The sequence below is a fragment of the Macaca thibetana genome, chromosome X, assembly GCF_024542745.1.
Source record: "Macaca thibetana thibetana isolate TM-01 chromosome X, ASM2454274v1, whole genome shotgun sequence".
NCBI lineage: Eukaryota > Metazoa > Chordata > Mammalia > Primates > Cercopithecidae > Macaca > Macaca thibetana.
The window spans coordinates 110,548,870-110,571,377 of NC_065598.1; the positions used below are offsets into that span (position 1 = coordinate 110,548,870).

General features: G+C 36.8%; 1 protein-coding gene across 2 annotated transcripts in view; it reads right to left on the reverse strand.

Moving 5' to 3' along the window:
• The window catches only part of LRCH2 (leucine rich repeats and calponin homology domain containing 2), a 129,530-nt gene that overhangs the window by 50,967 nt on the left and 56,055 nt on the right, over positions 1-22,508 (reverse strand). For both annotated transcript variants that reach the window (XM_050775178.1, XM_050775177.1), the window contains exons 6-11: positions 14,231-14,364; positions 10,203-10,290; positions 9,793-9,904; positions 9,510-9,607; positions 9,357-9,415; positions 7,621-7,728 (exon numbers count right to left, since the gene is read on the reverse strand). In XM_050775178.1, coding sequence (XP_050631135.1) covers positions 7,621-7,728; positions 9,357-9,415; positions 9,510-9,607; positions 9,793-9,904; positions 10,203-10,290; positions 14,231-14,364 — 599 coding nt within the window. The remainder of the gene's footprint in view (positions 1-7,620; positions 7,729-9,356; positions 9,416-9,509; positions 9,608-9,792; positions 9,905-10,202; positions 10,291-14,230; positions 14,365-22,508) is intronic.

The window sequence follows — 22,508 nt, forward strand, 5'->3', positions numbered from 1 at the left end:
TTTAATAGAAAAAATACTAGATTTAGCATTAAAAAATTATGAGATCCAGTTTAAGTTCAGGCATTAACAGAATTGGCTAGGGAATCTAAAATTCTCTATACATTATAAATTTTAAAAGTAAAATGTGCTCTTTGGCCGAGCCTGGTGGCTCAGCCTGTAATCCCAGCACTTTGGAAGGCCAAGGCGGGTGCAACCCTTAAGGCCAGGAGATTGAGACCAGCCTAGCCAACATGGTGAAACCCCGTCTCTACTAAAATACAAAAAAATAGCCGGGTGTGGTGGCACACACTGGTAATCCCAGCTACTTGGGAGGCCGAGGCATGAGAACGACTTGAACACAGAAGGCAGAGGCTGCAGTGAGCCAAGATTGTGCCACTGCACTCCAGCATGGGCAACAGAGCAAGGCTCTGTATCGAAAAAAATAGTGCTCTTTATGATCATATTATAAATATTTTAATGTCTGCAAAAATTAGACATACTTACAACAATGTCACTGTATATTTATATTTAATCTAAAAAGCTCTTATATTAGTATGTACTAACATCTAAAAAGGATGATGAAGAAGAGAGTCAGAAAAAGACAGAAATTACTTTTACATACATCTTGAAGAATAGCAGGAGTTTTCTTTGGGGAGAACACATAATTTTTTAACTAATGGCTCCTACTAGTTTTAAATGTATTGATTTAATTTTCAAGCAGTCAATCAAAAATATTATATGTGCCACATTTTCTTAATCCAGTCTGTCACTGATGGACATTTGGGTTGATTCCAAGTCTTTGCTATTGTGAAGAGTGCTGCAATAAACACACATCTGCATGTGTCTTTATAGCGGCATGACTTATAATCCTTTGGGTATATACCCAGTAATGGGATGGCTGGGTCAAATGGTATTTCTAGTTCTAGATCCTTGAGGAATCACCACACTGTTTTCCACAATGGTTGTACTAGTTTACAGTCCCACCAACAGTGTAAAAGTGTTCCTATTTCTCCACATCCTCTCCAGCACCTGTTGTTTCCTGAGTTTTTAGTGATTGCCATTCTAACTGGTGGGAGATGGTATCTCATTGTGGTTTTGATTTGCATTGCTCTGATGGCGAGTGATGATGAGCATTTTTTCATGTGTCTGTTGGCTGTATGAATGTCTTCTTTTGAGAAGGGTCTGTTCATATCCTTTGCCCACTTTTTGATGGGGTTGTTTTTTTCTTTTAAATTTCTTTGAGTTTTTTGTAGGTTCTGGATATTAGCCCTTTGTCAGATGAGTAGATTGCAAAAATTTTCTCCCATTCTGTAGGTTGCCTGTTCACTCTGATGGTAGTTTCTTTTGCTGTACAGAAGCTCTTCAGTTTAATTAGATCCCATTTGTCAATTTTGGCTTTTGTTGCCATTGCTTTTGGTGTCTTAGACATGAAGTCCTTGCCCATGCCTATGTCTTGAATGGTATTACCTAGGTTTTCTTCTAGGGTTTTTATGGTTTTAGGTCTAACATTTAAGTCTCCAATCCATCTTGAATTAATTTTCATATAAGGAGTAAGGAAAGGACCCAGTTTCAGCTTTCTACTTATGGCTAGCCAATTTTCCCAGTACCAATTATTAAATAGGGAATCCTTTACCATTCCTGGTTTTTGTCAGGTTTGTCAAAGATCAGATGGCTGTAGATGTGTGGTATTATTTCTGAGGGCTCTGTTCTGTTCCATTGGTCTATATCTCTGTTATGGTACCAGTACCATGCTGTTTTGGTTACTGTAGCCTTGTAGTATAGTTTGAAGTAGCGTGAGGCCTCCAGCTTTCTTCTTCTGGCTTAGGATTGTCTTGGCAATGTGGGCTCTTTTTTGGTTCCATATGAACTTTAAAGCAGTTTTTTCCAATTCTGTGAAGAAACTCATTGGTAGCTTGATGGGGATGGCATTGAATCTATAAATTACCTTGGGCAGTATGGCCATTTTCACAATATTGATTCTTCCTATCCATGAGCATGGTTATGTTCTTCCATTGGTTTGTGTCCTCTTTTATTTCACTGTGCAGTGGTTTGTAGTTCTCCTTGAAGAGGTCCTTTACATCCCTTGTAAGTTGGATTCCTAGGTATTTTATTCTCTTTGAAGCAATTGTGAATGGGAGTTCATTCATGATTTGGCTCTCTGTTTGTCTGTTACTGGTGTAAAAGAATGCTTGTGATGTTTGCACATTGATTTTGTATCCTGAGACTTTGTTGATGTTGTTTATCAGCTTAAGGAGATTTTGGGCTGATATGATGGGGTTTTCTAAATATACAATCATGTCATCTGCAAACAAGGACAATTTGACTTCTTCTTTTCATAACTGAATACCCTTTATTTCTTTCTCTTGCCTGATTGCCCTAGCCAGAACTTCCAACACTATGTTGAATAGGAGTGGTGAGAGAGGGCATCCCTGTCTTGTGCCAGTTTTCAAACGGAATGCTTCCAGTTTTTGCCCATTCAGTATGATATTGGCTGGGGGTTTGGCATAAATAGCTCTTATTATTTTGAGATACCTTGCATCAATACCTAGTTTATTGAGAGTTTTTAGCATGAAGGGCTGTTGAATTTTGTCAAAGGCCTTTTCTGCATCTATTGAGATAATCATGTGGTTTTTGTCTTTGGTTCTGCTTATATGCTGGATTACGTTTATTGATTTGCGTATGTTGAACCAGCCTTGCACTCCGGGGATGAAGCCCACTTAATCATGGTGGATAAGCTTTTTGATGTGCTGCTGAATTTGGTTTGCCAGTATTTTATTGAGAATTTTTACATTGATGTTCATCAGGGATATTGGTCTAAAATTCTCTTTTTTTGTTGTGTCTCTGCCAGGCTTTAGTATCAGGATGATGTTGGCCTCATAAAATGAGTTAGCGAGGATTCCCTCTTTTTCTATTGATTGGAATAGTTTCAGAAGGAATGGTACCAGCTCCTCCTTGTACCTCTGGTAGAATTCAGCTGTGAATCCATCTGGTCCTGGACTTTTTTTCGTTGGTAGGCTATTAATTATTGCCTCAATTTCAGAGCCTGATATTGGTCTATTCAGGGATTCAACTTCTTCCTGGTTTAGTCTTGGGAGAGTGTAAGTGTCCAGGAAATTATCCATTTCTTCTAGGTTTTCTTGTTTATTTGCATAGAGGTGTTTATAGTATTCTCTGATGGTAGTTTGTATTTCTGTGGGGTCGGTGGTGATATCCCCTTTATCATTTTTTATTGCATCTATTTGATTCTTCTCTCTTTTCTTCATTATTAGTCCTGCTAGCAGTCTATCAATTTTGTTGATCTTTTCAAAAAACCAGCTCCTGGATTCATTGATTTTTTTGAGGGTTTTTTGTGTTTCTATCTCCTACAGTTCTGCTCTGATCTTAGTTATTTCTTGCCTTCTGCCAGCTTTTAAATGTGTTTGCTCTTGCTTCTCTAGTTCTTTTAATTGTGATGTAAGGGTGTCAATTTTAGATCTTTCCTCCTTTCTCTTGTGGGCATTTAGTGCTATAAATTTCCCTCTACACACTGCTTTAAATGTGTCCCAGAGATTCTGGTATGTTGTATCTTTGTTCTCATTGGTTTTAAAGAACATCTTTATTTCTGCCTTCATTTCTTTATGTACCCAGTAGTTATTCAGGAGCAGGTTGTTCAGTTTCCATGTAGTTGAGTGGTTTTGATTGAGTTTCTTAGTCCTGAGTTCTAATTTGATTGCACTGCAGTCTCAGAGACAGTTTGTTATAATTTCTGTTCTTTTACATTTGCTGAGGAGTGCTTTACTTCCAACTATGTGGTCAATTTTGGAATAAGTGTGATGTGGTGCTGAGAAGAATGTATATTCTGTTTATTTGGGGTGGAGAGTTCTGTACATGTCTATTAGGTCTGCTTGGTGAAGAGTTGAGTTCAATTCCTGGATATCCTTGTTAACTTTCTCTCTCGTTGATCTGTCTAATGTTTACAGTGGGGTGTTGAAGTCTCCCATTATTATTGTATGGGAGTTTAAGTCTCTTTGTAAGTCTCTAAGGACTTGCTTTATGAATCTGGGTGCTCTTGTATTGGGTGCATATACATTTAGGATAGTTAGCTCTTCCTGATGAATTGATCCCCTTCCCATTATGTAATGGCCTTCTTTGTCTCTTTTGACCTTTGATGGTTTGAAGTCTGTTTTACCAGAGACTAGGATTGCAACCCCTGCTTTTTTTTGTTCTCCATTTGCTTGGTAGATCTTCCTCCATCCCTTTATTTTGAGCCTATGTGTGTCTCTGTATGTGAGATGGGTCTCCTGAATACAGCAAACTGATGGGTCTTGACTCTTTATCCAATTTGCCAGTCTGTGTCTTTTAATTGGAGCATTTAGTCCATTTACATTTAAGGTTAATATTGCTTTGTGTGAACTTGATACTGTCATTATGATATTAGCTGGTTATTTTGCTCGTCAGTTGATGCAGTTTCTTCCCAGCATTGATGGACTTTACATTTTGGCATGTTTTTGCAATGGCTGGTACCGGTTGTTCCTTTCCATGTTTAGTGCTTCCTTCAGGATCTCTTGTAGGGCAGGCCTGGTGGTGACAAAATCTCTAAGCATTTGCTTGTCTGTAAAGGATTTTATTTCTCCTTCACTTATGAAACTTAGTTTGGCTAGATATGAAATTCTGGGTTTAAAATTCTTTTCTTTAAGAATGTTGAATATTGGCCCCCACTCTCTTCTGGCTTGGAGAGTTTCTGCTGAGAGATCTGCTGTTAGTCTGATGGGCTTCCTTTTGTGGGTAACCCGACCTTTCTCTCTGGCTGCCCTTAACATTTTTTCCTTCATTTCAACTTTGTTGAATCTGACAATTATGTGTCTTGGAGTTGCTCTTCTCGAGGAGTATCTTTGTGGTGTTCTCTGTATTTCCTGAATTTGAATGTTGGCCTGCCTTACTAGGTTGGGGAAGTTCTCCTGGATGATATTCTGCAGAGTGTTTTCCAACTTGGTTCCATTTTCCCCCTCACTTTCAGGCACTCAAATCAGACGTAGATTTGGTCTTTTCACATAATCCCACATTTCTTGGAGGCTTTGTTCATTTCTTTTTACTCTTTTTTCTCTACACTTCTCTTCTCACTTCATTCACTTGATCTTCAATCACTGATACTCTTTCTTCCAGTTGATCGAGTAGGTTACTGAAGCTTGTGTATTTGTCCCGTAGTTCTCGTGTCATGGTTTTCATCTCTATCAGTTCTTTTAAGGTCTTCTCTGCATTGATTATTCTAGTTATCCATTCATCCACTCTTTTTTCAAGGTTTTTAGTTTATTTGCGCTGATTACGTAGTTCCTCCTTTAGCTCTGAGAAGTTTGATCGACTCAAGCCTTCTTCTCTCAACTCATCAAAGTCATTCTCAGTCCAGCTTTGTTCCATTGCTGGCGATGAGCTGCGTTCCTTTGGAGGGGGAGATGTGCTCTGATTTTTTCAATTTCCAGCTTTTCTGCCCTGCTTTTTCCCCATCTTTGTGGTTTTATCTGCCTTTGGTCTTTGATGATGGTGACGTACTGACGGGGTTTTGGTGTGGGTGTCCTTTCTGTTTGTTAGTTTTCCTTCTAACAATCAGGACCCTCAGCTGCAGGTCTGTTGGAGTTTGCTTGAGGTCTACTCCAGACCCTGTTTGCCTGGGTATCAGCAGCGGAGGCTGCAGAAGATAGAATATTGCTGAACAGTGAGTGTTGTTGTCTGATTCTTGCTCTGGAAGCTTCGTCTCAGGGGTGTACCCAGCCGTGTGAGGTGTGAGGTGTCGGTCTGCCCCTACTGGGGGATGTCTCCCAGTTAGGCTACTCAGGAGTCAGTGACCCACTTGAGCAGGCAGTCTGTCCATTCTCAGATCTCGACCTCCGTGCTGGGAGAACCACTGCTCTCTTCAAAGCTATCAGATAGGGACTTTTACATCTGCAGAGGTTTCTCCTGCTTTTTGTTTAACTATGCCCTGTCCCCAGATGTGGAGTCTGCAGAGGCAGGCAAACCTCCTTGAGCTGCGGTGCCCAATTTGAGCTACCCAGTGGCTTTGTTTAGCTACTTAAGCCTTAGCAATGGCGGGTGCCCCTCCCCCAGCCTCGCTGCCTCCTTGCAGTTAGATCTCAGACTGCTGTGCTAGCAATGAGGGAGGCTCCATGGGTGTGGGACCCTCCGGGCCAGGTGTGGGATATAATTTCCTGATGTGCCGTTTGCTAAGACCCTTGGTAAAGTGCAGTATTAGGGTGGGAGTTACCCGATTTTCCAGGTGTCGTGTGTCTCAATTTCCCTTGGCTAGGAAAAGGAATTCCCTTCCCCCTTGCACTTCCCAGGTGAGGTGATGCCTTGCCCTGCTTCAGCTCTCACTGGTAGGGCTGCACCCGCAGACCAGCATCGACTGTCCGACACGCCCCAGTGAGATGAACCCGGTACCTCAGTTGAAAATGCAGAAATCACCCGTCTTCTGTGTCGCTCACGCTGGGAGCTGGAGGCTGAAGCTGTTCCTATTTGGCCATCTTGGGCGCCCCCCAGGTTGGTGATTTTCTAGTATGATTTTGTATATCTATAAATGTAGCAGCTGTGCAAAAAAGATACTTAGGCTATTTAGCTTATTAGCTATTATACAGATTGCCCCTAAAAAGTTGCCCCTAGAAACCATATATTTGTCATTTGATAAGTTTTAGTTGTATTTTTCAATGTACATTTAAACAAATGCCAGTATATTTAAATTTGAAACTTCCCAAAACATGGTCATATTAACCATAAACATTTATTATTTTGAATAAATGAAATAAAATGCTTTTTACTTATCCATGTTAAATGCACCAAAATTATTCTCTTTTCCCAAAACAAACAAACAAAAAAACCACTCAGATCTTTCTCATTTCAAAACTATAAATGTATTCCTCTCAGTACATGAAGATGGCAATATCAGCCGACCCTGAGCAGCATATGTAACTTTTTCTGCATTAGAAGTGGACTTGTCTTGATTTTATTCTCATTCACACAGTGTCTTCTCATTGCCAACAACATGTATTTGAAGAAAGTCTAACCAAAAGATGGGGAAAATGGTCTTTGACCAAGAAACAGACCAAAGTGAGCTAGTGACCCTCAAATCATCATACTGATTTAATCCACTCTTGTAAAATTCAACTCCATTCTAAGGAGTTTAGACATATCCTAAGTTATTTGGAATCTGAGTTTTAAAAAGCACATTATATACATGACATGTACCTAGAAAAAAAATGCTTACAATGTAAATAATGCTACTGTGAGCTAAAATTAATATCAACAAATAAATCAGTTTTTATGATTCAGCACACACACAGGAATAAAAAAGAAATACCTAAGCAATATTAAATATAGTGACCATATATATATGAGTACATTCTGTTAGTTGTAAATGTAATTTTATATTCCTGTCCTAAGTATTTCCTATTGCCTTTTAGTACAGGTTGAGTATCCCTTATTTGAAATGCTTGGGATCGGATTTCAGATTTTTGAATGAAGGATGCTCAATCTGTAGTTAGTCCCTTGAGATAGATTTTAAGAGGGCACTATTGTTTACTCAAAACTTCATATACTTCATTTGATAATCTTTAAATAATCAGATTTAATTATTATAAAATTTGCCATTTCAAATCTCATTACTGAAAGGAATACCTGTTCTTCTGTTCTTGCTGCAATAACTGAGCAGCTATTTTCCTCAAATCAGTTACTTCCTTCAAATCATCATCCTCTTCCTCTGCCAGTAACTGTTCTTTCTCAAGTCTGAAAGGTGACACAATCATGGTTATCCAAAAAGTAAGGCAGATACATTTTATGCCAGCTTCCAGAAATAGAAACCATTTTTGTTTTTAACACCATGTGAAAGTTAAAATCCTAGGTCCTCCTTTTAAAATACTAAAATAAGAAATAAGGAAAACATCTATGTTCTCTACTCATTATGAAATGTAGCATACTGGCTGTATTACTATAATTAATGACTAACAAATAATAGCAAAGTATATAACCATTTTTTAAATTTCTGAAACGTGTAATGGTCATAGTAATCTAAAAATGTATATTTTCCAGCCTTGAGTATAAAAAGGACTGCAAAGTTCTATATGGCCTGTCTTAATACATAAATTTAAAATGTTGTAAAATTTTGTCATTTAATTGAACCATCCTGTTTTTATCAGTTTATTGATTTTGATTTTTAAAATCTGTATATAAAATGTCTAAATAAAGAAAATCCAAAATAGGTTCAAATAAGATTGGCAAATTTGCCTGAAGATACTAATACGTCATTTTTATAAAAGAGAACAAAAAAATTTAAAATAGTTATTCAAACTCTAGTCATTTTATCTTAAGGGATTTCACTTTAAAAACAGTATCAAACCATGAATCTTTGTGACTTTACATCATACATGCTACAGGTGACTCTCAAGTTTAAGCAACTGGCCTCATTAGATGAGGTGACAAAGTAAAAGAATGAAATCTAAAGAGTTCAAGACAAAGCAATGTACCTCCTTACAGGACATCAGAGATGATTAACTAATAACTGCTTTAAAATCTGACAAAGTCATTTGGAGGAAGCATAATGTAGAGAAAAGAGAAAAGTTTAAAAATCAAAGAGAGCTACGTTCATACTCTAGGTACTAGTGGACACTAGTTAAGTGATTTTAGGCATAAAACTTAAGAGTCTTTGAACTTCACCTTCCTCACCTGAAAAAATGAGGTCAATATCTACCCTGCAGCATTTTAATGAAGATAAAATGAGAAAGAAGGGAAAGCACATAGCACCAATCCTGGTACATGGTAGGTATTCACCAAATGTTCCTTCTTTCCTTTCTGCAGCTATAAAGCAACCTGAAGGAGTAACTGAAAAAATGTGGTAGGTCATATTCCATCATTTCATAAGATGAATGGTTCAGAAAAGATCCAAAGCACAATTATTTTAATAAAATCTGGACATAAGTACCCTTAAAAGTCATAACCAGCCTGACCAAATGGAAAGTATAGTAGAACAAGAGACAGTACATCTGAGTTCCAGACATTTAAAACTCCTAGTTTCAGTGTCTTAATTGGTAAAGTGATGTCAATCTATTTCAGAGGGTTGTTAAATAGCTCAAATGAAGCAATGTATATGATGGTACAGTCCTCCTCAATAATAATAATAGAAGTCATCATTACACTTCAGGAGGAAAAATAGTGCATATCCTACACTCAAACGCTTACTATAATTTTGTGTTTAATTGAGGAATACAGATAGATGTGAAGTATTTATAAATTAACTATCTAAACATAAGAGGTAAGTGAACAAAAAATATATTTTATTCAGGTACTCTTTCAAGTAGGAATATCTAATGAATGGCTCAAGTGCTTATAAGTAACATTTCATTTTCATACGTGCTTACCTTTTTTCATCTCCTAATTCTTCATTTTTCTGAGATTTTCCAGAACATTTTTCTTTTCCCTTACATAAAAGAAAGTTACATTTTAAATTGTACAGTCCACTTTCATGAGATCAAGAGAACATGTTATTAATATTTGTTCAAAGTTTTATTTACCTTAAAGAAAGATACAAATGATCCAATATGTGCATCTCCCTGTTCAGAAACTGCTACATCTTCTGTGTTGGGGTCAACAAAATCATATACCTCCTGGTCTAGGTACAGATTAATATTTATTAGAAAATGTACATAGTAAACTGTATACTTGACACTGTTGTCCTTAGAAAAATGTGTATTTTCTCAATATAAGAGTTGGCTAAAGACAATATAATTTTTCAAATCCCATTTTTAATGTGGGCTATGTATGTGAAACAAAAATAGCAGGTACCATATGAATTACCTTTCTGAGAATCAGTCTTACTTCCTATTATGTGACTGTCATTTCTTGATGTCTGCTCTCTATTTGATTCTGAGACTTGAGAATGAAGGCTGACTGTGTCATCATCTGATGGCTAAAAGGAATAAGCAAAAAGTACAAATGAGGCATTTTAAACTTATGATATGGATATGTTGCTTCAATTTTACATATGAATTACAGAATGTCTGCTTTACATCTCCAGTTTTCAAACCCAAAATTAACATAAGGTTTACTGCTCAGCTTTAAAAATCAGCATGCCTTTTTTCAGTTTTAGTCATAAAATATAATGATCATATTTTCAAGCAAAATAAACTCAAGTATGCACAAGGGTCTCTATTTCAATGCTCTAATAAAATTGTAAAACAGAATAGATCACAATAGAAAATACTCACTTCTGTTGTGGATAATCGTTTCTCTCCATTATCACTTCCAATTCCAGAGTCAGGACCATGATTTTTATTTGGATAAAAATCTTCCATACTATGGAAATAGAAATCCTAAGAGCAGTTAGGTTTTTCTTCTTAAATAGATAATGCACACTTGACCTAAAATTTCCCTAGATAATACAGAATATATACTTTTGATGTCTAAGATCCTTAATTAGGACATGAGGAGAAAAATATCAGAACTCTTCCTACAAAACATTTTATTCATGCCATTCATGCAATATTGTTCCCTTCGTGTACTCTACAATGTCAACTGTCAACAATAACCTATTATTTCTCTTCAGAGATTCAGAAAATCAGGCTGCCTTGTTAGAACATTATCATGATAAAAGACCTGTTTTTTCCCATTGGTTTGTCAAATTTCATCACAGAGCTTCGAAACATTTTTTAACTTCAATTTATATGGTTTACTCTTCATTGGCTCTAAAAATATGTTTTATTTGTATAAATAATGCCCATCTAATACTTAAGAGAGGATGCAAAAATGAAGGCTACAAACTATTGAATATGCAATTCAATACTTTCAAATTCAATTTGTCCTTGCAAATTTCTGATTTACAAAATATGCCACCCAGGAAGCAAAGTATTTTTGACTTAATTTGCAATTTTACCACACAGTCTACAATGATCACTTATTATGTATGAGGAACTGTGCTAAATGTTTAAAAGGCAATACGTTACATATTTACTGTGAAAAACTGTAGCAAATTGATGGTGTTTTCTCATTTCATATATGAGAAAACTTAGACTGGAAGGGATTAAGCAATTTATCCAAGGATATGCAACTTGCAGCCAGCAGTCCAAATTTGATCCCTCAATTATCTAGCACCAAAGTCCCTGGTCATAATCACTATGTTATAATTCCTCTCCTAAAACCAGTTTCATGCTAAAACAAAACAAAACAAAACACAAAAAAAACCTGATTTTTATACTTTTCAGAAGTATATGAACACATTTAGGGAAGCACCTACCAAGTATCAAGTACTATGTTGAATGTTTAAGAGAAAATATGTTTTTAAAATTTGCCTCCAAAGAGCTAGCTCTCAGCCCAGAGGAAAAATTAATGTGTTCAAATGTTTTGAAGACTATGACAAAGGTAAATACAAAGTGCTATGAGAAAAAAAGGTCAACTAATTCTCTTCGGTAAAGTTAGGAAAAGTGTCACTCAAGAATGTGGCATTTGAGCTCAGTCTTGAGGATGAAGAGGCGATAACTGTTAGCATTCATTGAGTGTCTACACTGTGTTATGTACTGTGCTAGATGCATCTCATATTTTAGACATAATTCTTATGGTCTTGAAGTTATAATTATTATTTCTTTTCACAAAGAAAAATAATAAAGCTTACAAAAGTTAACGTCCCAAGGGGAAAAATTACAACATTTACTGTTTATCATTTATTGAACTAATTGTTAGGTACACATTTAATTCTCACAACTGTAGAAGTGGGAATGGTTAACATTTAAATAAGGAAACAGGCTCAGAGAAGTCAAATAACTTACACAAGGCCACAGAGAAATTAAGTGGTTAAACCACGATTAGAGCCAAAATTCATCTGACTGCACTGCACAAAATACATTCGTGGATTTGTAGTAAATGACAATGATGATAATAAGCTACTTGTTGAGGAAATATTATGGGTAAGGCATTGTACTAAGTACTCTACATACATTTCTTCATTTAATCCTGACTGCACCTGTGTAATTATTTGGAAAACTGAGGACCACAGACATTAATACACAAGGACATACAGTTATTAAGAGTCATAAATGGGCTTCAAAGCCATATTATGTCTGACTCCAAAAGTTATTATATGTAACTACTGTAGTGCCTATCTATGTATAATAAAGAGTTTACAAAACAGACAAGGCATGGAAGGGCATTCTAGGTAGTAAGAACCATACAGCCAAGTGTCTGAGTATGAAAGTGGAAAGCACATACAAGAATTTTCTAAGTAGTTCAATACCAGCTGTGAGTGAGAAATTAATACAACTGACAACCCACTCTATAGACCTGCACTGTCCAATACAGTAAGTAGCCAGTAGTCATATATGGCCATTCCAAATTGAGACACACTATACACGTAAACTACATACTAGATTTCAAAGATTTAATATTAAATAAGCATGTAAAATATCTCACCAAGTTTTCACATTAATTACATGTTGAAATGATAATATTTTGGATATACTCAAATAACATGTATTTCTTTTTACTTTTTTCAAAATGGATAACAAAAAAATTAAAAATTATATATGTGGCTCACATTATATTTTTTTTGGATGGTCCTGCTAGAGAATCTCTCCAAAATATATCTTAATTCTGTCATTTCTTTTCATCTCTATTGCAATCACTTTATTCTAGACCCCTCTGATCTCTTGGCAGTACTACAACAATCCAACTAGTCCCTGTGCTTCTATTTTTGCTTGCTTCCAATCTATTCTCCTATAAGCCAAAATAGTTTTTTTAAAACAAAAATGAGTCAAATCATGTTATTCCCCCACTTAAAACTGTCCAATGACTTCCCACTGTACTTTAAGTAAAATTCAAACTTCTTACCACATCCTACAAAGAATCCACATGACTTGAGCTCTGAGTACCTCTCTAAAATCAACTTGTACCACGTTCCCCTTCAGCTACTCTGCTCCAACCACGCTGGTCTCCTTTCAGCTGTTTGAACACACAAAGTTCCTTCCTAACTTAAGGCCATGGCAATGTCATTCTTTCTGCCTAAGATGCTCTTACTTTGCTCTTCACAGAGCTGGCTTTTATTCATTCCCTGACCACATTCTTGGAATTTCAAATACATTCCTTCATAGCACTGAATACAATTTGAAATTTTATATGTGTGTGTATTTCCTTGCTTTGTTTATTCACTGACTCCTGCTCCACTACATTGTGAGCACCATGAGTGCCAAGACCAATATGTATGACATTCAACAAAACATACCTGAATCTACCAGTAGGCATTCAACTGATATTTGCAAAAATAAATGACTAAAACAGTAAATGCCATTACTAAAAGTAAATTCATGTTAAAATAAATATAAAGCAGATTAATAGAGATTAGAATGTCTTCATTGCAATTTTTGGAGCCTTGTTTGGTCTAATAATGTTCACAATATTAAACACAATAATCTTTAAGAACGAAATCTAATGTTAGATACTTAATTCTACTTGCAAAATAAAAATATTCAAGAAAAAGTCCCATTTGGGAATTCACGAACTTGTGCTGTTAACAATAGTACTTACTATATTGCCATTCAAAGCAATATAAAATTTATCATATATGCAATGACAAATCTTTAAATATTTTAGGCAAAAGCATGGTCTAGCTTTTGGTAGTCTCACCCCATTCTAGGTTATTTTCTAAACTATTACATGGATTTATACTTTCATAAAATCTTTCAGACCAATTTACATCTTGAAAGGATGAATTAAAAACAGAATGTTCCATCTACCATCTCAAAATCTCATGAGGAGCAAAACACTGAAATCATAAACAACATCAAAGATGTTCATCAAATATGATATACCATTATATGTCATTATGATATATCATCTTTGATGCAGACATAAAGACTATGATGAAAGGGAAAAGGTATTCCTCAAATGTCTTGCTCTTCCACCAACCTTAGTTCAAAGTCAAATTCTACTTGTTGTTGCAAATGTACAATACAGTGATTACAAAAGTAAATTAATAGTTGTCCTATGCTGAGAAATTAGTGTTTCTGTACTATAATGTCAAACATTTACATTTTTACTACTAAAATGTTAATAATTGAGAATATGTCAAAAATATTCTAGTATCCTAGAACTTCATTCTATGATGGTGATATGCAGCTTCAGTCAATTATTGATTTTAGTGCTGGACCAATGAGCCTAAATATATTCAGAACACTCAAGATTAATAAGTATATTTTATAAAAAGGGAAGACAGCAATCATCAAATGAAACTGTAAGAATGTTACATTACCTGTCTGTGAGAGGCTGGGAGGGCATTCGTTTACTCAATGATGGAAGATCCAGGGAATCTGGTTTCTTATCCATTCTGCAACATGCTTGAATATTTAAGTACTTAAATATATGCACCTTACCCTTTAAACATATCTGTCAATAAAAAAGAAAGGAGATTTAATTATATAGTTCCAAATATAAATGACATCTATCATTTTAAACCATTGAATAGTCTCAAATTACACTGAGACATCACGATCTTGACTGATACTTTGCATATTTAAATAATTTGTACTTCTGACACCAGGTGGAAAAATCTGACAACACTGATACTAACTAAAATTCTATTGCCATCTCTGTTCTTATTGAAAAGACTTAATTGTTCTCTATTTCACTGGAATTTTCTTGTTAAAAGCAGAATGTACAAACTATTAAACAATATAAGGTTTACAACTCATAAAAGTGGCCTTTATTCGAAAAAATGAAAAATATATATTCGTTGGAAAGGTAAGAAAAGAACAAATAATCTATGCAATTCTTTAAAGTAATCTCGTCAGAACCACTAAGATGTTTGGCATAAACACTGGAAAACGCTAACATAAAAAATATAAATATAGGAAAAACGATTTGTTGAAAGGTACGATATTAGGCTGGTGAGATTAAAATAATAAAAGAAAACACTGGTCAATTCAACTAGAATAATATACTGAGAAATTACTTTCGTTGGCCATAGAGAAAATGAAAAATGAGGAATAAAATATTATTTGAACAAAGATATTCTGTATAAAAACAATAGAAAATGAGAGGTAAGAAAACTGTAAGTCAGCTTTACCAAGGTTAATTACAGTCACTAAGTGACATCAAATAAATATTTCTCAAAATTCTAATAAAAATGTAACATTTTATGGGCTCACATAAGCTTATCTCACATGCAAAAATATCAGCAAAGAAAACAGTAAGACAAAAACATTAAAAAGTAATTATCATTCCAGGTTAAAAGGAAGAATGTTTCCTAGATAATTCTAACAGATACTAGGTCTGACGTGACAACTGAAAAATTTCATTTAAAAAGAAAATTAAAACTTTTGAGCTATTAGAATAGAAATATATCAATTGCCAATTAAATGTGCTAAATATTAATTTTCTATTAATTATAAATTATTAATATTAAATATTATCAACTAAAATGTGCTAAAATTAAAATGTGTGAGGTAGTATTCTATGTCCAAACTAAACAAAAATTTATCTTTTTTTTTTTTTTTTTTGAGACGGAGTCTCGCTCTGTCACCCAGGCTGGGGTGCAGTGGCCGGATCTCAGCTCACTGCAAGCTCCACCTCCTGGGTTTACGCCATTCTCCTGCCTCAGCCTCCCGAGTAGCTGGGACTACAGGCGCCCGCCACCTCGCCCGGCTAGTTTCTTGTATTTTTTAGTAGAGACAGGGTTTCACCTTGTTAGCCAGGATGGTCTCGATCTCCTGACCCTGTGATCTGCCCGTCTTGGCCTCCCAAAATGCTGGGATTACAGGCTTGAGTCACCGCACCCGGCCACAAAAATTTATCTTAATTATCAAACAAAGTGCTGGTAAATCACTCTCTTTTGTAAATTTTAACTTTTTATCATAGTACTTCACATACACAGTTTTTAAATTTAAAAATGATTACAAAGCTGACAAGACATAATCCTCAATTTTACTTCTTTTTTTTTTTTTTTTGGAAAACAGTGTCTCACTCTGTCACCCAGGCTGGAGTGCAGTGGCACAAACATGGCTCACTGCACCCTCGACATCCTGGGCTCAAGTGATCCTCCCAGATTAGCTGGGATGAAATTACAGGCATGCGTCACCATACCCGGCTAATCTTTTTTATATTTTGCAGAGGCAGGGTTCCACTATGTTGTTGCCCAGGCTGTTCTCAAATTCCTGGGTTCAAGGGATCCTCCCACCTCGGCCTTCCAAAGTGCTGGGATTACAGGCATGAACCACCGTGCCCGGCCCATTCTACTTCATTCAATCTCTAAGACCAAATTCCCACTTTAAACTCTTTTTGCTGAATTTCTGCTATTTGCCCTCATATTTATAAATAACATGCTTCTACTGCTATTTGCTTTAAATTTTTCAACGGTAGATTTATTGGAGTCTCACTAAGGAAGATGAGGGCTTGGATTTCTTACATTACCCACATCACCACCACCGTCCCAGCCTCCCCGCTTCCTATCAATTCACATAAACACACTTCTGTGTTCAGAAGCATAACATAGTGGTTAAAGAGCATGGACTCCAGAGTCACACTGCCTTAGGTTGAATCCTGGCTCTAACCCATGTTAGCAATGTGACTTTGAACAAGTCATTTAACTTCTATGCCTCTGTTTCCTTATATGTAAAATGCGGATAATGACAGTACTTGTTTTACAGGGTTAATGTAAGAATTAAATGAGTTAATATATGTAAAGCATTTTCAATAGTGTCTAAAACACAGTAAATACTATATAAATCTCTGCTATTATAGCTATGTCACAATTTTCCACTAAATCAAAATCCAGTATTTACATTATGACCAAGAAAATATTCACAGGTAAACTCCACAGAGTAATATGATTGTATTTCCTTTCTCCTATAAGTTTTTGTTTTTCCTAAAGTAATTAATGGCCCCCATTTTTTTCTTTTGAAAAATTTTCTATATGCCTATTATAAATTCTTTCTTGACTCTGACAGAACTATAAAACATCTCTCCATGTAGACAAACCTATCAAGTCATCTCTTACTTTCTTTTTTTTTTTTTTTTTTTTTTTTTTTGGAGACAACTCCTGTACTCCAAACTACTGACTGGCTGCTTACTAGGCCTGTGCATATCTGTCAATCTCAGACATGAAGAATTCCTTTTTTAGTTTACTCCCTCACTTTGGTATAGTACACCCTCTGCTAGCATCCTAAGAAAGGGTACATGGGAGTAAAAATTTCCAAGACCCTGCATGTTTGAAACCTTTTTCTATCTCATATTTGATGACAGTTTGAGTGTAGAATGTTAGAAATACTCCCTTAGTCCTCGAAGGTATCATTCCAACATCTGCCAGTTTCCACAACTGCTGCTAGAAAGCCATGCTGATTAGCACTCCTATGAATATGCTCCATTTTTCCTCTTTATTTTTTCTTCAAGCTTTATTAAAGTATAAGTTACAAATAAAATTTTTTTATATTTAAGTGCCAGGTCCGTCCCGCTGACCCTGACCCAACGACGGATGAAAGACGTAAATTGACACAGATATTTTGCCTGTCATTCTAGTTAAGGGGCTGTGCGGCCTCAGTCTGCAGCATCTGCCTCGATAAGCTGGTGAAGTTCACATTTATTTAGTACAGATTAAGTGACAAAGGTCTCAAGTAAACATCACTAGAGGGTAATTAACATTGCCCACCCCTCGAGTAGAAAGCAATCATGCACCTGCAGGTGATAAAAGTTGGGCTTAGGGCCACATGAGTAAACAAGCTATTTAGATAAACTCCCTTACATTCCTTTGTACCTACTTTAAGCTATTAACTCAAGGTAAGAGGATTAGGTTGACTTCAGCTAAATCTTTTACTGAAGCTATGCAACCCTCCAGCCTTCCAAGAAGGTTTGTGTCTATTTCCTATAACTATCTTCGTAATTTTTCCTCTATAATTTTTCCCACCACCCTGACTGAACTCCCACATTTAAGGTGTACAACATGATGCTTTAATATACAGTTGACCCTTGAACAACACAGGTTTGAACTGTGGAGGTCCATTATACATGGATTTTCTTCCACCTCTGCCACTCCTCAGACAGCTAGACCAACCCCTCCATTTCCTCCTCTTCAGCCCTGTTCAACGTGAAGACCACGGGGATGAAGATCTTTATGATGATCAACTTTCACTTAGTGAATGGTAAATATATTTTCTCTTCCTTATGATTTTCTTGATAACATTTTCTTTTCTCTAGCTTACTTGATTGTAAGAATACAGTAAATAACATATAACATATAAAATATGTGTTAGTCAACTGTTTATGTTGTTGATAAGGCTTCTAGTCAACAGTAGGCTATTAGCAGCTAAATTTTCTGCAATTCCAAAGTTATACAAAGATTTTTTACAGTATGCAGGGATCGGTGCCCCTAACCCTCATGTTGTTCAAGGATCAACTGTATTATACATTGTGAAATGAATACCACAGTCAAGCTAATTAACACATGCCCATTACCTCATGTAATTACCTTGTTTGTGTGTGTAGTGAGAACACTTCAGTTCAACTCTCAACAAATTTCAAGTAAATACAATATTATTAACTATTATCAGCATGCTATATATTAGGTCCCCAGTACTTATTCATCTTATAACTGAAGGATGATACCATTTAAAATCTCCCTTTTATCCACATACCCCAGTCTCTGGTAACCACCATTCTACTCTCTGTCACTGAGTTCAACTTTTTTTTTTTTTTTTTTTTTTTTAAGATTCCACATATACGTGAGATCACACAGCTTTATCTTTCTGTGTCGGGCTTATTTCAATTAGTATAATGTCCTTAAGTTTCATCCACGCTGTTGCAAATGACAGGATTTCCTTCTTTTTCTAAGGCTGAATAGTATTCCATTACACACAAACACCCCCCCTCCCCACACACACACACAGTATTTTCTTTATCCATTCATCTGTTGATGGACATACAGGTTGTTTCCATATCTTGACTATAGTGAATAATGTTGCAATGAACATGGGAGTGCAGATTATTTCTTTAAGATCCTGATTTCATTTCCTTCGGATATTGTAATGTGTAAGGAATGTATACTTAGTCTTGCTCACATGTCCTATACACAGCTCCTAAAAATCTTACATGATCTCTTAAGTGGGAAGTATCCTTTTGTATGCCAATGAATGACTGGTGGCTGGGAGCTCCTGGATAGCCACAGGATAGGGGCCTGATTGCCAGGAAAACCAACCATGGGATTAGAGGGTTGAAACTTTCAATCCTACCTCCCTCACCTCCAGGAACCAGAGAAGGGCTGAAAGTTGAGATGATCACGAATGGCCAATGATGTAACCAATCATGCCTCCGCAATGAAGCCTCCACAAAAACCAAAAGGACAGGGTTCGAAAAGCTTACAAATTGCTAAACACGTGGAGGTGCCTAGAAGGTGGTGTGTCCGAAGAGGGCACGAAAGCTTCACTGAGATTCAGAAAATGATACCCCAAAATGAAAGCCTCAGAAGCAGTCTCAGAGGCAAAGTTTTCCTCTGAGCTCCAGATGCCCCTCCCCTGTCTCTCACCTCCTCATTCTCACTACAGGCAAGTCATGGAAACAAGAATTTCTCTTCCCCAAGGCCAGTCATAGGCACTAGAACCCCTTTTTTCCAAAGCCAGCCATGAAGCCTAATCTAACCTTCCCCTACCTTTCTGTGTAACCACTGGCCATAAAGAAATTAAAACCCTCATTCTAGAGGAGTATTGCCCTATACCCAGGAGGAACAAACGCTACAACAGAGACACCAAGAAAAGGCCTTGCTAGGTCTTCCCACTCCATCTATTACCATTAGCTCATACTCTTTTTTTGTCCAATCATATTTCTACACTGCTGTCCCAGTCTCAAGTGAATCTAAGCATAAAGTCAGCTAACTTTCTCTATATCCTTGGGTCCTTAGTCTGAAGGCTCCAGTATCACGTAAAACTATGATCAAATAAATTTGTTATCCTTTTATCTTGTTTACTTGTTTTTTGTTATAGGGGTATCAGCCATGACCCTTATGATGGGGAGGAAAGGGATCATCCCTTCTCCACCCCTTCAGTTAGCACCCCTTCTCATATGCCTTGTACTATCCATCTCTTCCATCCGGCTATTCATTTGTATCCTTTGTAATACATTAGCAATAGTAAGTAAAGTGTTTCGCTGAGTTCTGTGAACCACTCTAGTAAATTAATTGAATCTGAGGAGGGGGTCATGGGAACCTTAACTTATAGCTGGTCAGTCAGAAGTATAGGTGAGTAGTCTGTGGGACTGAGCTCTTAACCTGTGGGATCTGATGTTAACTCCAGGTAGTGTTAGAATGGAATCGAATTACAGGACACCCAGTCAGTGTCTGCTGGAGAAGTGAAGAAATCTCCACATATTTTTGACCAGAAGTGAAGTATTCTGTATTGAGAGTCAGAATAGAAAAAAGTTTGATTAATTTTTCTATCTCTTACAGATGTATACCCAGAGGTAGGATTGCAATATTGTATGGTAGTTCTATTTTTCATTTTTTGAGGAAGCACTATACTGTTTTCCATAATGGCTATACCACTTTACATTCCCACCAATAGTGCACAACGGTTCCCTTTTCTCCATATCCTTGCCAGCATTGGTTATCTTTTCTTTTTGATAACAGGCATCCTAACAAGTGTGAAGTGATACCTCATTGTGGTTTTGATTTACATTTCCCCAATGATTAGGAATGCTGAACATCTTTTCATAGAGCTGTTGGCCATTTGTATGTCTTCTTTGAAAAAATGTCTATTCAAGTCCTTTGCCTATTTTTCAATTTTTTGTGTTTTTTTTTGCTATTGAGTTATATGAATTCCTTATATATTTTGGCTATTAACCCCTTATCAGATATATGGTTTACAAATATTTCTTGATATCCACACAAAAAAATAAATAAATGTGCTCCCTTTTGTTTCAATGTAAGCCTTTGGTGTTTTGGTCTCTGTGTTTCATGTTAGAGATTATTCTTGCAATATCTAATGATCCTTGGCTGTCTGTTCATTTTCTTTCTACTTTTTTTTTTTTTTTTTTGAGACAGAGTCTCACTTGGTAGCCCAAGCTGGAGTCCAGTGGCACAATCTCAGCTCACCGCAACCTCCACCTCTGAGGCTCAAGCAATTCTCATGCCTCAGCCTCCCCAGCAGCTGGGACTACAGGCACGTGCCACCATGCCCAGCTAATTTTTTGTATTTTAGTACAGACGGGGTTTCACCATATTGCCCAGGGTGGTCTCAAACTCCTGAGCTCAGGTGATCTACCCACCTCGGCCTCCCAAAGTGCTGGGATTACAAGTGTGAGCCACCGCGCCTGGCCTTTTTTTTTTTTTTTTTTTCTTTTAAAGACAGTGTCTCACTCTGCTCTCTAGGCTGTAGTACAGTAGTGTGATCAGGGCTCACGGTAGCCTCAACCTACTGGGTTCAAATAATCCTCCCACCTCAGCCTACCAAAGTTCCAAAGTACTGGGATTATAGGCATGAGCTACCATCCAACTTGTCTGTTAATTTCCAAAAGGGATAATAAAAAACAAACTGGAAGCTCTGTGTACATGGGGAAGTTTCCTGATGGTGTTTCCATCTATCTGGTAATCAGACACAGGCTAGCCATTTCATCAGGTGACTCCAAAAGTTCAGTATATAGATAGGTCTCTTCTCCTGCTGCAGTTTACTAAGGAAGAAATCCACCAATTCTGCCTGAAATATGGAAGACAGGCTGCAAGCATTCTGGGAGCCAAACTGGAGCGCCTCAACATTCAGTATGCAAGCATTCACTGATTTCAGTATGGGGTCTCGCTCTTGCTATATAAGCTGTACCTGGAGCCCCTGACTCTGGTTCAATCCCTTTATAGCTTCACTGTCCAATAGGGTACCACTAGCCACATGTGTCTATTTATTTAACTTTAAGTTCTGGGATACATGTGCAAAACATGCAGGTTTGTTACACAGGTATTCATGTGCCATGGTGATTTGCTGCACCTATCAACCTATCATCTAGGTTTTAAACCCCGCATGTATTAGGTATGTGTCCTAATGCTCTCCCCCTCCCCTTGCCCCCCACACCGCAACAGGCCCCAGTTTGTGACGTTCCCCTCCCTGTGTCCATGTGTTCTCATTGTTCAACTCCCACTTATGAGTGAGAACATGTGGTGTTTGGTTTCCTGTTCTACATGTGTATTTAAATGTAAATTAATCAAATCTAAATAAAATAAAATTTCAGTTCTTTTGTCACACTATACACTTTCAAGTACTCAGTAGCCACTATGGTTACCGTATTGGACAGTACAGATATAGAACATGCTCATCACCACAGCCAGTACAAATGGGATGGTGCTTCTTTAAGGAGTAAACACCAGTCTTCTGCTGAGGCAAGAAGTGAGTCATCATCTGGCCACTGAGCTAATGAAGAAAATCTAAGGATCTACTTACTCCTTAGAATAAATTCTGGGCTTCTGCTGATGCAAGTAAGGCATAGTCTGTGGCTGTGGGGCTGAGGGCAAGAATCTGAGGGTGTAAATATTAGAGCTGTGGTGTTTAATATGGGAGCTACCAGTC